Below are 15,318 nucleotides of genomic sequence, written 5' to 3'. Positions count from 1 at the left end.
GTATCACCTTGGGCAACAACACGTATAAGATTAAAGCATTCGCAGATGGTGTGCTTGTCATGACTGAAAATCCCAAAGAAAGTTTGATAAGGGTAATAGAATTGTTTAATAACTTTGGAGAAGTGGCAGGCTTTAAGTTGAACACTAATAAGACTAGGTTAATAATTAAAAATGTACCTATGACTGAAAAGAAAGACATAGAAGAAGCTATGGGAGTGAAGATTTTCTGGAAAGCAAAATATTTGGGCATCTGGATTACTCCCAAAAATCTAAATTTATTTCAGGATAACTATATAAAAACTTGACAAGAAATTTTAAAAAAACCTTGAAACCTTGCCTAAATTGAAGTTGTCAATCCTTGGTAAGATTTCAATCATAAAGATGAATGTTCTCCCTAGACAGGTGTTTTTCCCCCCAGATGATCCCAATTCTGAGTGAGGTAGGCTGCCTCAAAAAATGGCAACAGGAAATATCTAAATTTATATGGGAGGGGCAGGAGACCTAGCATTAAACATCAAATTTTAATAGATATAAAGGATAGAGGTGGTTTTGCCCTGCCCGATTTGAAATTGTATTATGAGACAGCCTGCCTCATGTGGATGAAGGAATGGTGCAATTTGAAAGATATGGATATGTTGGACTTGGAGGGACATAATAACCGTTGGGGTTGGCATGCTTATTTAATATATGGAAAGGCAAAAATACATAGAGATTTCTCAAATTATATCATAAGGAGATCACTTCTTAAAGTTTGGGAGAAATATAAAGATCGGTTGGAGTAAAGGCCACAGTGGTAAAGAAAAAAAAAAATGCTGGAAAATTGGCCTACCTAGAAAACACTTTTAAAAGAAGAAGAGAACCAATTGAAACTTAAGAGCTTTGAGGAATTAAGAGATGTCATTACAGATTGGTTTCAGTATTATCAAATATTCGAAAGATTTAAAGTAGATAAACAAAAAGGGTTCGCCAAGGAAACCTTGAGATTTGAATCCGACATAATAAATTCAAAAAGTAAAACCCTCTCTAAAACTTATCGCCTCCTCCTTGACTGGGAAGTCGAGGAGGAGGAAGTTACATCAGCCATGATAGAGTGGTCTCAAGACTGGGTATGCTATAACAATGTCCCAATGGGAAAACCTGTGGAAGAATAGTTGGAAATTTACTACGTGCTATGCCATACAGGAAAAATTGTTAAAAATGCAGCACCGGTGGTATTTAACTCCATGGAAATTAGCCAAAATGTACAAAGGAGCCAAAAGTAATGGTTGGAGATGTGGAGACCAAAAAGGCTTACTGTACCATTTATGGTGGCAATGTAGCAAAATAAAGAAATTTTGGGAGGAAATGCACTTTGAACTAGAAAAAATGTTAAGAATCTCATTTATTAGGAAACCAGAGGCATATCAGTTAGGCACTACTGATTCAGATATTCCTAAAAAAAATAAAGATATATATATTTTTATATGCAACAGTGGCAGCGAGAGTTCTTATAGCTACAAGGAGAAAAGTGACACAATTCCTTCTAAACAAGAGTGGATACAAAAATTGACTGAATATGCTGAAATAGATAGTGTATCTGAAAAAATAAACAATAAATCGAGAATCGAATTTGTTTCAAAATGGGAGGCCTTCAGAACATATCTTAAACAAAATTATGCCATGTTAAAATCTGTAGCAGCTTTTGAGCGATCCCAGCAGTTTTTATTAATTGCTTATATAAATATAAACATTTATAAATTGTGAACATATTAATATAAAAATAGTATTTTGATATGGCAGTAAATTTATGTAAAAAGAATATATATGAAAAAAATCACATTTGCAAATAGAATGTCCCTATTTTCTAGGGAATGTTGGAGAGTATATTAAATTTATATACAGAGATGCAAATGTATATTATTTAAATAGACATGCAACGCACCAGAGTGGGGAGTAGCCTATGTCTGCTGTCAAGAACCTCTAAATGGAAAGTTCCAAGGCCCCTGCTGTCCCTTCTTAAAATGGTTATTTATCTTCAATGAGCCTTGGACCAGGCAGCCCTTCAAACAGAGGATGCCTTCAGACAGAGGACTGGCGTCTGTAAAGTGTGGCACACGGCCACTCTATTCCTCTGTCTAGGCTGCCACTGCTCAACAGGAGGGAAACAGCAGCTCCTTGAGTCCCGGCAGCAAAAATCCTTCACTTCCATGTTTGATACTGTCAGGATTATGGAAGACCGGGAACCCATTAGTTAATAAATGGGTATATTGGTGGGTATCCAGTATAAATATCTGGAATTCAGTTTTGGTCTGGGATTGGAATGGAGTGGAGTGGGACCAAGAAAATCCCAGTTGTACAAAAATATACTGGCATATTAAATATATAAAATACTGCTTTTTTAAATAACAACGTCATATAAGCAACTGTACTATCTATCCACTTTGGATTTTGAACTAAAATCAAGGCAAAGGAGTGAAGTGGTCAAAGAGCACATCCTTACCTTTTCCACAAGCGGAGCATTGGTTGGGTTCGCCTCCACTGCATTCCATGCAGGTCTGATGGCATGAATGACACTGACTTTCAAATTCATATTTCCCTTTAGGGCACTGAAGAACACAGCGCCCATCATTCAAAGAACTGTTACAAAAGAAAAGGGGGAAGTTTAATACTAGAATCAAAGAATAGAAGAATACTTTCCTTTTAAAAAACAAGCTCAAACAGATTCTGAGAACTGCTTCCATGTTCGGTTATATTCCTTATATTCTTTGCACTTTGTTCTCCTATCAGCGTGAAACGTATTTATGACATGTGGCAAGATAAAGAGTAAGGTCAACTAAGCTGTGAACTTTGACTTTATTTTGCCACCTGGAGCCAGATTTTCACAGACCATCCTCATTGATCTCATGTTCCTCTGTCTCCACATCTTCGTCACTGAAGTATTCCAAGATCCTACCAATTTATTTATTTTTTTGGAAGAATCAATCACTTTTCATGTTCACACACACTCTCTCTGCTTTAGCTCATCTATTGTAATTTTTACTCAATTTTGTTTGTGACGTGACCTCCAGGAATCCTAGTGTGGTTTTTTTGTGGGTCAACAGTTGATGCTTTTTATGAAGGATGTGTTTGTTTTGGCAGATGAATAGTTTAAGTTGCTTGAAGGATGCAAATGACTAGGTCCTTCAAATATGGGCCTCATATCAATCTCTTTGTTTTTAATTACTGTATTTCACTCAACATTGATATGGGAAAGCTGTATTCTGGATGAGATGATGCAGTTTCACCAGTGCATGAGACAGAAATGTGGAAGTCTTCCTGCACCCTGATCTTGTGTGTTACCTAAAGGCAATGAGGAGAATGTTGTACCACAGCTTTTATTCAGGGGGACTTACTACAGCCCAAAGCTGTAGTATCTCCAGGGCCTTAGAGCAGGCATGTCCAACTCCCAAGAGACTGTGATCTACTCACAGTGTAAAAAGACCAGCTGTGATCTACCCATTGTCATTGCCAGGAGTTGTAGAGCTTTTTTTCAGGGAGGGTTGACCAAAGGCAATCACTACACTTCATTCCGTGATCTACCTGGGACACCCCCGCGATCTACCTGTAGATCACGATCTACCTGTTGGACATGCCTGCCTTAGGGTATCCGGCCTTTGGCAGCTCTTTCCTGGCTCCTTACACTGTTTGTTTTTGTTTTATCTAGTGTTTATTTCTGGATATTATTCCTAAACAATTACTGCTTCTTAGGCCCTTGTTGAAACCAGATTGTGATTCTGAACATGGATTCAGTTGTCAGATTCCTGATTGTGTTAGGATATTTGCTGGAAACAGATGGCATAGAATACACCTGTTCTTAGGGTGATATTTTTAAGTTTTATTAGGGGAAATCAGTAGCTTATTAAAGAGGTATTGATTTTTCACAAATGTTCATTGCAATGTCTGTAAAGTGATACTGGGGAAAAGTTGCCCTTTATTTGAAGTAGCAGGCTAAAGTGCCTGATTGTTGTTTGTGTGCTTCTGAAGAGAAAACCATTTCAATTAGCAAACATGAGTTTTTACTTGTGAGAACCTTGATTCATAAGGAGATACCTTAGTCTGCAGTTGCTGTTAATTCTGAGTAGGGTCACACCAGTGCTTTTTTTCTAGAAGAATAAGTGCTGGTACTCACCATAAAGTTGTTACAAAAATGACACTTTCTAACAACAACAAAAGAGGTGCTGGTACTGCGTACCCCTGAGTACCCCCTTTAAAAAAAACACACACTGGCCATACCCACACTATCCATTCAAAGCCCTCTTATACGACTTTGCTTCCCTCAAAGAACCCTGGGAACTGTAATTTGTTGACAGTGCCAAGAATTGTTAGGGGATCCTTATTCCCCCCACAGAGCTTCAATTCCCAGTACCCAAAGTGAACGACTAGGTTTCTTGGAGAGAAGCCATGACTATTAAAGTGGTATAAGAGTGCTTTCAATGGATGGTGTGGAAGTGACCCGAATCTATTTGCAAGGATGCATGCTAGTTTGTTATTAGTCCCTTGCTCTGAATGACACTCAGTAGAGGCTTAGCTGCCAATAAATAAAACAATAAAAATAGACTGCAGTGCTGACATAGCTTTATAAACAGATAGCATAGTCTCAACTTGTGGGTAGTTACAGATGCTTATTCACCACTAGTGGACTCAGTAGGCTGCTGAATTTGTCATCTGAATGAGATCTGGACATCAAGAAGGAAATAGTATTCCAAAGAGTTGCTGTATTATTGCCTAGATTGCCTCCATTCATTAAACATAAGATTCAGAGGAAAGTTTTGGGATGTGAGTGGTAGAGTGATGATGACCTATTTTTGAGATATCATGAGGCACTTCAGAATGATTTTTGCCAACAAAATCTGGGGGTGTTGACCACACTGTACTGTACTGTGTGTTTGCAGCTGCTGTATTTCCCTTTAATTGGTCCTCATGAGGTTACCCTGAAACAACGCCAGTCTTAATGCTTTCCCTTTGTAAATTTAGGTGTATTTGATTTGTGGACAATCCAAAAAAATTGGGGGAAATCGGGTTCCACCTCACTCTACTCACGGTCTCAGGTGATTTGTTTTCCATGTTTTGAGGTGGATGGATCAATGGTCACTTTCTGCTACTCCCCTTTCATTGCCCACTATGTCATATTCGCCAACATTTCTCCAGTGAAAACAGGAATGCCCAATTCCATAATGAGAACAATTTTATCATTTATACCCCACCCATCTGACTGGGTTGCCCCAGCCACTTCCAAAATATATATAAACATAATAAAATATTAAACATTTAAAAACTTCTCTATATAGGGCTGCCTTCAGATATTTTGTAAAGGTTGTATAGTTACTTATCTCCTTGCATCGGGAGTCACATAGCCCCATAACCTCCAACATTTCTCTGATGAAAATAGGGGCATCCTAAGGAAGAACGGAAGGACAGATCGTGAAGCTGAGGCTCCAAGAATTTGGCCACCTCATGAGAAGAAAAGACTCCCTGGAAAAGACCCTGATGTTGGGAAAGATGGAGGGCACAAGGAGAAGGGGACGACAGAGGACGAGATGGTGGGACAGTGTTCTCGAAGCTACCAGCATGAGTTTGACCAAACTGCAGGAGGCAGTGGAAGAGAGGAGGGCCTGGCATGCTCTGGTCCACAGGGTCATGAAGAGGCGGACATGACTAAACGACTAAACAACAACAAAGGAAGAGAGGGACATTGTGGGATCAGAACAGAAACTGGGACGGCTTCTGTGAATCTGGGACTGTCCCTGGAAAACAGGGACACTTGGAGGGTCTGCTATTTCCTCAGTGCATTCATTTCTTTTCTGACTGTGCTCATAACTATTTTCAGTATGCTCCTGAATGGAATGATTTCTCTCCCCCTCCCCCTGCCCCAGAGATTTGCACAAATCCTAAAAAGTGCACAAGCAAACTTACAATTGGACAGGTAATTTAAAAACAAAAGAAAAAAGCATTGAGGGTTGGTGCGCAGCTCTCTGCATGTATTCCCAGTTGGCATATGAATAGCGTAATAAAATCAACAAATTAGAAGACAGGGGCAAACGCAGGGCATGCCTACTGTTATGAACAGGAAAGACTGTAGTTGCTCCTTATATACAGATTCAAATACATGATGGTGTAGACTACTCTGATCAAATTTGAAGGGTGCGGGAAGTAGATAAACAGCCAAACAATGCTCAAATTTGGACAAACCATAAATGTAAAAATGTCTTCATTATCTTTTTTTTGTCAGTGCAGATCTTTATCCTGAATTCTTCACAGCTTTTCTGATAAATTATGCTACAGAATAGATTATTCATCTTTTAACTGAAACAGGTAGGGCTTGATGCAAATACTAATAGTAAAATAATAATATATATAAAGGGGGATGGGTAGGATAGCAGAGCAACTGGTAATTTTCACGATGCATCAAGATGCAGGAGCTTAGTCATTCTTTTTTAAAAATAGGGAAATATCCTGACAGCCGATGCAAACAACAGAAGACACTAGTTGTGTAATGTTATCCTAAAGGATTTTTTTCACAAGATTTTTCAGTTCGGGAAGACCCACAAGACTTGTTTCATACTTTGTGGAAGCAAAAGAAAACCTCAAGGTAGGAACTCATCTCCGCTGAATGTCAGGTGGCATTATTGAAGTGTCATTCATTCCTTGGTTTGGTCCAAGCTATTAAAAGGCCATAAAGCACTAGAGGACCCAGGAGATTCTGAGAGTGGAGAGGGCCGGCTGCCAATAAATTAAAAATAGCATGCTTCAAAGCATTTTTCTTCTATTAGCCTCGTGACTTATTCCTATATGCAGTACAATCATTTATGTTTCACTTTCTTTTGCTTCTCATGATTCCTTATTGCATTTTCTATAACCTTAAAAGCACCTAGGGTGCATTAGATACATCTAAAAAGTTAAAAATAAAGGAAAACCTAGGAAGAGGAGAGAGAGAGAGAGAGAGAGAGAGAGAGAGAGAGAGAGAGAGATGTAAGAACTCAGGTGAAGTACAAAGGTAGAGTAATCTTATTTGCAAATAGCCTGTACATTGCAGAGGAAAATATTCAAAACAGTGATATGAATGGAGCTGAACTGAAACCATATCAGGCTATGTGGCTCTACAAAGAGCTGCTAGAAATCCTTTCATAATTTTGGAGACAATCAAACACTTCATTCAATTCAACATGTCTAAATAGGTCAGTTGTGGGGATCCTATGGTCACCCCAGATTTTGTGGGCATTGTCAAGGAGGATGGGAGTCGTGGTCTAGCAGCTTCTGAAGGCTCCCCACTCCTGAAATAGGTATTTTGTTAGACAGTGTGGATCATTCCAGACTTGGATACATAAAACATATTATTGTTTCATCACATGCTTGGCTTCCTCTTCAACTTACAGAGCAGCTTGGACTGTAATGCGCTAGACATGGACCATGTTGCAAGTTTCAGGGAGCTACAGACCCCCCCCCCACTAATGAAGAATAATCACGTACCTTGTACAGCCAGTGCAGTTCTCTGCCGTTGGTTCTGGGCACTTAGAACAGGAATCATCACAGACCTGACAGTGACCAAGAGGGTCGATATTTTCCCCTGACAAATAAGAGCTTATTTATTACTTAATTTCTGTTATATGTTACAGACAAAGCCTTTTGTACAAGAAGGCATCATAATACCAGATGAAGAAAGCACCTTGTCAATTTTGTGGGTGTCCAAGCTCCTGTTCCTAAGCTTTGTTCCAGGCTTGCAGCGGTACTGGTCAGGCCACAGGCACAAATTGCTTAAGGCACAGCCATAGAGTTCAAGACTACATCAGGGGTCGGAGACCAGATGAAAGCTGCAGAGATGCCTCAGTGGCCAGATGGACAAGAGAGTCTGACTCGGTATAAGGCAGCTTCCTATGTTCCTATTGTGAAGAGTGCAGAGTCCTGGCTGGTTCATCTGTGGAGAGGTGGTCCTTGAGTACTTGCTTTATAGGTCAAAACCAGCACTTTGAACTGAGCCCAGAAAATAATAGGTCGCCGGTGCAATTGGGCCAGAATTGGTGTGATATACTCCCTGGCAGTTTATTCCAGCTGGAGATGTGTGAAAGGCTCCTAAGATGAGTTTGTGTTGTGTAGAAGAATTATGAGAAATGGTTCTCAAGCATAGGGTGGCAATTTAAGGTATTTTTAAAAAGGGAATAAGGACAATGACGATGATGATGGGGATCAGCATTCCCTTTTTAAAAATACCTTAAATTGCCACCCTATGCTTGATGTCATGGAATACTTTATTGGGTTTGCTTGTTACAGGAACAGCTCCTATATTTACCTATGAAGGAGACGATCTAACTCCTCCTTTCACATACTACTCTGAAAAGGCAGAAAGAGGTTGTGTAACTCATTCTTCTCAGCTGATGGTAACATGTGAAAACACCCTTAGTGGGTGATTCCTGCAAACAAGTTGTTGAGAGATTGCAATGGGGATGTTGGCAACAGTGTCTTTTAAAAAAAATAATAGCAGATTTTTCCTGGAAGTGGTAGATCCAATTTAAATTGTAGAGGTGGTGTGGGGATTTTGGCCGGCATTTTGATGCCAATAATATCTTGTGGATGATGCAAAGAACTTGCATACACAAGGAGCATTGCTATCACAATAAACAACCATTTTGGAAAGCACTCGATATCTTTGAATGGACAGTGCTTAATTGTCTTTTTTAAAAACATGGATTGGAAAAAGAAAAGCTAACATGTAGGGCATTGCACAACCAAGACTGGTCAATCATAGATTTTTGTAAAAGCAAATAAGAATTCAAAAAGGGCTGACCTACAGTTTGGAGAAACTCTTTACATGCTTATTAATGTGAGCTGAAAAACAAAACAAAATAGGTAATATCATGTGATGTGGCAGCCACAAAATAGCTAGTAGAATGAGGGAAATACCACCAGTTTAAAGGTACTTGTGTTAACATAGGTGCCTTAGGGGCCACCTCAACTCTTATATTGCAGCTCGGCCACAGAAATAATGTGTGGGAGCCCCATCCTGGGGAATGTGCTGCCAGTAGGGATTTGGGAGGTGCCTGCTGCTTTAATATTTAGAAGTCTCTGAAAACTTTTCTGTGCCACCAAGCTTTTGCAGGCAATTAAGAAAATATCTATCTGTAATAGCTGATCTCTGATTTAAAACTTTACATGCCTTTTTTGTATGTTTGTTGTAAACTGCTTTGATTAAAAAAAAATGAATAGTGGTATACATTTAATTTTTAAAAAATATCTAAAAATTTGTGAGTGGACCGAAGGTGAGAAGCACAGGTGGACAGAGTAGCACATAAGAAGTAGGAAAACGTGTTTTTGTGTGTGTGTAAAAGCAGGACATGGCACACAGAAGAACACCAAGCACACAAGTTTCAATAGCTGAGTGCGGAGATGAAATATAGTCTGTATATAGAAGAATTTGGAAATGGGGGTCTTTCAAAATGTGGTTTTGGTTGGGATAAAAAGGGAATAGAATAAATTTTGGACATAATTTGTTCTGCTCAGCATAAATAAGCATGGTAGATAGCTAAAGCTCTGAGAGATAGAGAAATGACACATCTCTGGAGGAATTCAGTCTGCAGAGTTGGCTCTAAACTCATTTGGAATTCTCTATAACAAATGAACTGTTTTGCACCAAGGGATTTGCAAACATACACTGATTTCCAGGAATCATTAGCACATTTGTGTCTGGCAGGGAGTGAAAATGCTGAGCCTTTCCACCTTACTTTTTTGTCTACAAGAAATATTTTTAAAATTATATTTTACTTACTTTTCCTGTGCACATAGCAAATACAAAAGTATTAATGAAGAAATCCACATTTTTATCCGATTTATATCTGGTTTAGTAACACTTGTGACACAGCAAGTAGCATTTCTCCACTTCCAAGACCAGGATATATCTCAGGGAAGAAGGGAAGGCAGGTGGGATCTCCCTGACAATGAATGAATTCAGTATATTGGACAGAATGTTCTAAGTGTATTATGCTTGCTTAATATTTGGCTGCTGCTGTTCAATGGTTTTCATTGTATCTTGAATTCCATATACAAATATGGGTTATGTTTAACTATATGCATACGGCTGTCCTGACTTTCAGCAGATTTTAGTGAGACAGATTTTCCATTCCAGCATCAGGGGCTGAGATGTAATGGTCCCAGGCCAATAACTATGGTTTATCTGCCTGCGAACAAGCTGTGTCCTTGTGTATTCCCTCCTTGCAGTGATATTGAAACCAGTTTCCTCCTCCAAACTGGAAAACTGTGGTTTAATCACAGATTACTAACCAGGATGTGAAACCAGGGATGTTAGCATCGAAACCAGGGTGTGCCAAGAGAAGATAGAGGGGGGAGCATGAGACTAGTCGCCGAGCTCATAAGCTGTGAATGTAAAGGTTACAGCTACTGTGAAAGAACCCAAGTAAATGAGGACATGAAATGGAAGAAAGTCTGGTTTTCTGATAGTGGTTTTCTCTCCAAAACCTGCATTACCCAAAGTAACTACCCAAAATACAGTTTAATATTTATGTGATCCATATTTATGGGAAAACAATATAGAGAATTATATCAACACAAATTATCTTTCAGGGAGATATGAAACACAAATAGACATTTTTTTCCAGTATAAACCATATATATTACAGGAAATAACAAATTTCCTCCAGGCATAGACCTGGTTTTTGTGCCTCTGATCCACAGAAAAAATGAAGCACCTAGTACACTACTGGGTGCTGTAAGGGAGTAATTATGCAACAATTCAATACACAGGATTTCCACAGAGCAATAAAAGCTGATGGCAATACAGTGGAAAGAAATGTTTCACTGAAAAGTTCTGTGGGTGTTCCTGTGGACTCTGATCTTATGATTTCCCCTGGGCTACAGAATCTGTCGATATACTATTAGCCTTGTATTAAATCATTCTTTGACCATTCCTGCTGCTCTCTTTGTACAATGTCTGCTGTACTGTGTAAGTTCCTCCACCTTCAGCCTCTGTCAAATTGGCTGCATTTGGCATTATGGTAGACAATGCCCATATTTCTAAAATACTGTTAAAAAAAATCAATGGAATCATAATCTTTAAGTCATGTTCTCCACAAGAATTGACACACACTGCTTCTGCCTTTCAAGTTCTTAAGCCCCCAAGTGGAAATCTGGAATATATAAAGATCATAATTAAGCAGCTGCTCACTCATCTCCTTATTTTATACCTTTGTGGGGAAATGCATTTTGGGGACTAGCCCAGCATTGAACTTCCTCCAAACACCTCTGATTAGACAGAGAACAGTTTGCAAATGGACACATTATGGGACCGTTCCCACACCCACGTCATGTGCAGAGATGGTTTTGCCCACTTCTTTCTCCCTGATGGGCTCTCTGATCATTCAATGCTTGACCAATAGAAGCAGGGACAACCTTTTGTAATGCCCACCATAGTAACTATTTTTAGAAGGCTATTTTGGGTATGATTTGTCAATATTTGGTGAGAATCAGGAAGTGGGTGGGCCATGTTGATTTCATTCACCATTCTGAAAATTGTGGCCGCCCTTCCTTTGGCTAACAATATCTTGAAGCAGAGGGAAGAGACTATCACAAATTCATTGGGTGGGGGGAAAATAATTTTTCCTAGTTATTTTTCCAACTACTGAAAACTGACAATAATGAATAAAATGCAGTGGCATGGTGAATTGCTGATACTTTCCGTAATGGTAGACTTCACTGTTTGAAGTGCATGCACAAATTCTGTGACCCATAGGGACTGATTCTGGCCTCATTTATTTTTTCATATTAAATCAATACTGGCTCTGCCACACCATTCCTCTGTCTTTCTTCCACTGCTTCTGGGTGCTGAGATCAGTCACAGAAACAATGAGGTGGTGGTGGTGTGGTGTTAGCCATGCAAGGCCTGAAGGTGAAGGTATTCTGCTCTAGCTGGGGAGCAATGGCAGAAGTGAGCCAGGAGTCCAGAATAGTGCAGGGAGCCCATGCTTCCAGCCACCACCACTGCTTCTGCCATCCCCACCCATGGAGTAGCACGGGGGGGGGGGGTTGGATGAGTCCCCACCTGTGCTTCTCTGGGTGAGTAGACCAGACAGAGGAATGGCCAGAAATGGAAAGGAAGCATTACTGCCTGCACCACTCTGGGCTTCTTAGCAAGTCACTTTGAAAAGAGCTCACCCTAAGGGCACTTTCTTGCTTAGGGCTCCCTCACAAGGAGCTGCTCCTGGTGGGCAAGGTTGCCGCCTCTTTCTCTTCTGGTAGCTGTGAAGCTCAAAATGGCTCCCCCCCCCCCCATATTGACGGGGTAAGAATACAGGAAAGGGATGGAAACTCTATCTCTCCTGCATCCACTGCCCTAACTTTACAGCTTAGAGCAGTGATACTGAGCTGGGAAATCCCTCACTGGATTTGCAGTTGACCAGGCTACTTTAGACATTTTGTTTATCGATTTCGTCTCAGCAGTGAAAGGTTGCCTTTCACTGAATGCCCTCCTGAGGCAGTTCACATACCTGATTAAAAACATAAGAGACAATTGAAATTAATTTTTCATGAAGGGAAGAATTATGGAACATTTTCTAATGCAGGCTTATTTCTGACTAGGGCTGATGGGATTTGTAGTCCATCCAGAGGGAAGCAGCTTGGTGAAGGCTGTTCTAATGTGCCGCTTGAGGTCAATGAAGATCAAAGTACAGCTTAAGTTCAATGGATTTTGCTTCCTAGTAAATATGCTTAGGAATGCAGCTTTAGTTTAGAAATTTGCATCTTCATAAAGCTTTGCACATCTTAGTGTTTGGAAAGGAGTCAGGTGCATAGCCTTTTAGTTGGCTTCTCTGCTATTGAATTGTCTGCATGGAAATTGGTAAGCTGCTGAAGGTAGTTTCCATGTTACATTTTGACGAAGTAGGAGCACTTCTATCAGTCATTCTCAGTGTAAATATTATAATATGGGGAGGATTGTTAAGATGTGTTACTGCTGCAGAGAAACACATGGGTTGAAAGTTGTTTATGATACTTTGGATACATTTTTAGTTTATCCAAGTGCAATACTTATATTCATAAATCTATATTGTTTTGTGAATCCTCTAATACTAATGGCAGAAATGTGTGGCAGCATGAGAACGTGCATACATATTCAAACTGCGCAGGATACAAAGCTGCAAGCCAGCGAATGCTCACATTACAGCCGCCCTCAAAGAAGGAGTTGTTTGGCTGGAATTAAAACATGTAATCCTTAGATACAGAGAGTATTCTCTGTATAGATCAGACTGTGGACTTGAGTTGAAAGACATTTCTGGGGCAGGAAATTCAAGGCAAGGAGTCCAGAGACAGAGGAAAGCGATCACAGTGGGCAAAAAGGCAAAGTGCAGCAACACAGGTAAAAAAATGAAGAAATGAGGCTCAAGGTGTGGAGGATGTGTTTGATACTGTCAGAACAGTACGGAGGGGGAAGAAATTGGATTCAGTTCACATTCAAAGCAGAATCTATTAAAATCACACTTTCTGAAATAATATGAGAACTGAAACATAGCCGCCCTTTGAAATTTACTCTTGTCCAGTCTTTGGGATGCAGCTTAGCTGTGCAACTAACCAGTGTCTACAAAAATGCATATATGGGGGGAAATGTCAATAAAAACAAATAGATTAGTGAAAATAGTGTACAAAATGCATTCTATCCCGAAAAAGTACTTGCAAAAATGTGTACATTAGTAAAAAAAAATGAGTTCATTTGAAGAAATTTGAACTAAAATGCTGAAGTTTCCTGATTTTTTTAAAAAACCAGAAAATGCTGGAAAAATGAGAAACTGGGCTTTTTCATGATGAAGGGCCAGATGTAAATTCTCCAGGATACTGCACATTTGTGTGGTCCCAGTCAGCCATAGTTTGGCTTGCTGTTACACGTGAACCAGGCCCCTGTGACCTTTGCTCCATATTTGTGTATGATTTTGCTGTCCATTGGATATTATTCTAAGGAACCAACATATTTCTCTCCCCCCTCAAAAAGCTCAACAACTCTGGTCAATCCAATGGGTAGATCACTGCCCGTTTATTTACAGTGGGAGTAGATCGCACACACCCCTGGCCTATAGGAATAAATGTCCAGCAGTTCTCAAACTACTTAATAGGCTACCATTACTTTAAGTTAGCCATTGCTTACACGCCACTGTGTGGAATAAAATCCAAGCATGATTGCCTCATGATCATGATGATCATGCTTTTTGTTTCTGCATTCACTAGAGCACATGTTGGCAACCTGTCACCCTCAGCTGTTCTCCATGTGGCTCACCCTCCTGCCCAGGTTATCAACCAGCAGCCAGGCAGTGGAGAAAACTCAGCTATTCCCATGTTGCTGGGCTGCAACTTTGGCTTCTTTAGAATTGCTGGTGGGAGGGGAGACGAAAGCCTCTACTCTCCAGGGATCCTATGGCTGCTGGTGGGGGTGGGGATAAGATACACATACACATATTAACATAAGGGAGGGGAAAGAATAGAAGGTTGCATATTAGAGAGTGGGGGAATGTTTGGTACACGTGTGTGAGAGAGTGGAGAAGTCATGCACCTGTGTGAGAGAGTAAATTTGGATGTACAGTCGTACCTTGGTTGTCAAACACCTTGGTACTCATCCATTTTGGCTTCTGAATGCCACAAACCCGGGAGTGAGTGTTCCGGTTTGTGAACGTTCTTTGGAACCTGAACGTCCAACGGGGCTTCCGATTGGCTGCAGGAGCTTTCTGCAGCCAATCAGAAGCCGTGCCTTGATTTCCGAACACTTTGGAAGTCGAACGGACTTCCAGAATGGATTCTGTTCGAATTCCGAGGTACGACTGTATATGTAAATGTGTGTGTGTGTGTTTTATTCGAGTGGTGGAAGAATGAGGGGGGTACCAGGTCTGGCCCCGCCCACAGACATGCAGCTTCCTTGTGCATGTGGTCTTCAGTGCCAAAAAGGGCTGCTCCTTCCTCTGCTGGGTGAACTGTGTCACTCATTTGGCCCTTTGCATCAAGTGCAGGGAAGCCTCACTTATCCTCCTGTTCTCTAAAGCGAATTGTGTGAAAAATCTGCATCAGCCGAAGAGATGTCCAAGCTGATCGATACCAGGATTCAAAAACACTACCAAATTGTTGCAAACACCAGTATTTTTTCTTTTTATAGACAAATATATATTTAATTTAAAACATTATTTCACTTTATTTCAGTGATTTCTTTTTTAGTACCAAATTGCTTCTTGAAAAAAATGGGGTGGGGAAGAAGAGAAGCCCAGAAAAACTAGGTCCCCTTCTAAGCATAGAACGGTATGCATATGGTTCATAAATGTGCTTTAC

General features: G+C 40.2%; 1 protein-coding gene across 4 annotated transcripts in view; it reads right to left on the bottom strand.

The window, feature by feature from the left end:
- PCSK5 (proprotein convertase subtilisin/kexin type 5) overlaps positions 1–15,318 on the bottom strand; it is a 244,994-nt gene that overhangs the window by 53,887 nt on the left and 175,789 nt on the right. For all 4 annotated transcript variants that reach the window (XM_077935976.1, XM_077935978.1, XM_077935977.1 and 1 more), the window contains 2 exons: positions 7,486–7,582; positions 2,480–2,616 (listed from right to left, as the gene is read on the bottom strand). In XM_077935976.1, the coding sequence (XP_077792102.1) occupies positions 2,480–2,616; positions 7,486–7,582 (234 nt within the window). The remainder of the gene's footprint in view (positions 1–2,479; positions 2,617–7,485; positions 7,583–15,318) is intronic.

This window comes from Podarcis muralis, chromosome 11 (assembly GCF_964188315.1).
Source record: "Podarcis muralis chromosome 11, rPodMur119.hap1.1, whole genome shotgun sequence".
Taxonomy (NCBI): domain Eukaryota; kingdom Metazoa; phylum Chordata; class Lepidosauria; order Squamata; family Lacertidae; genus Podarcis; species Podarcis muralis.
The sequence above is the reverse complement of the archived record's forward strand: the minus strand, read 5'-3'. Positions and strand labels throughout refer to the sequence as shown.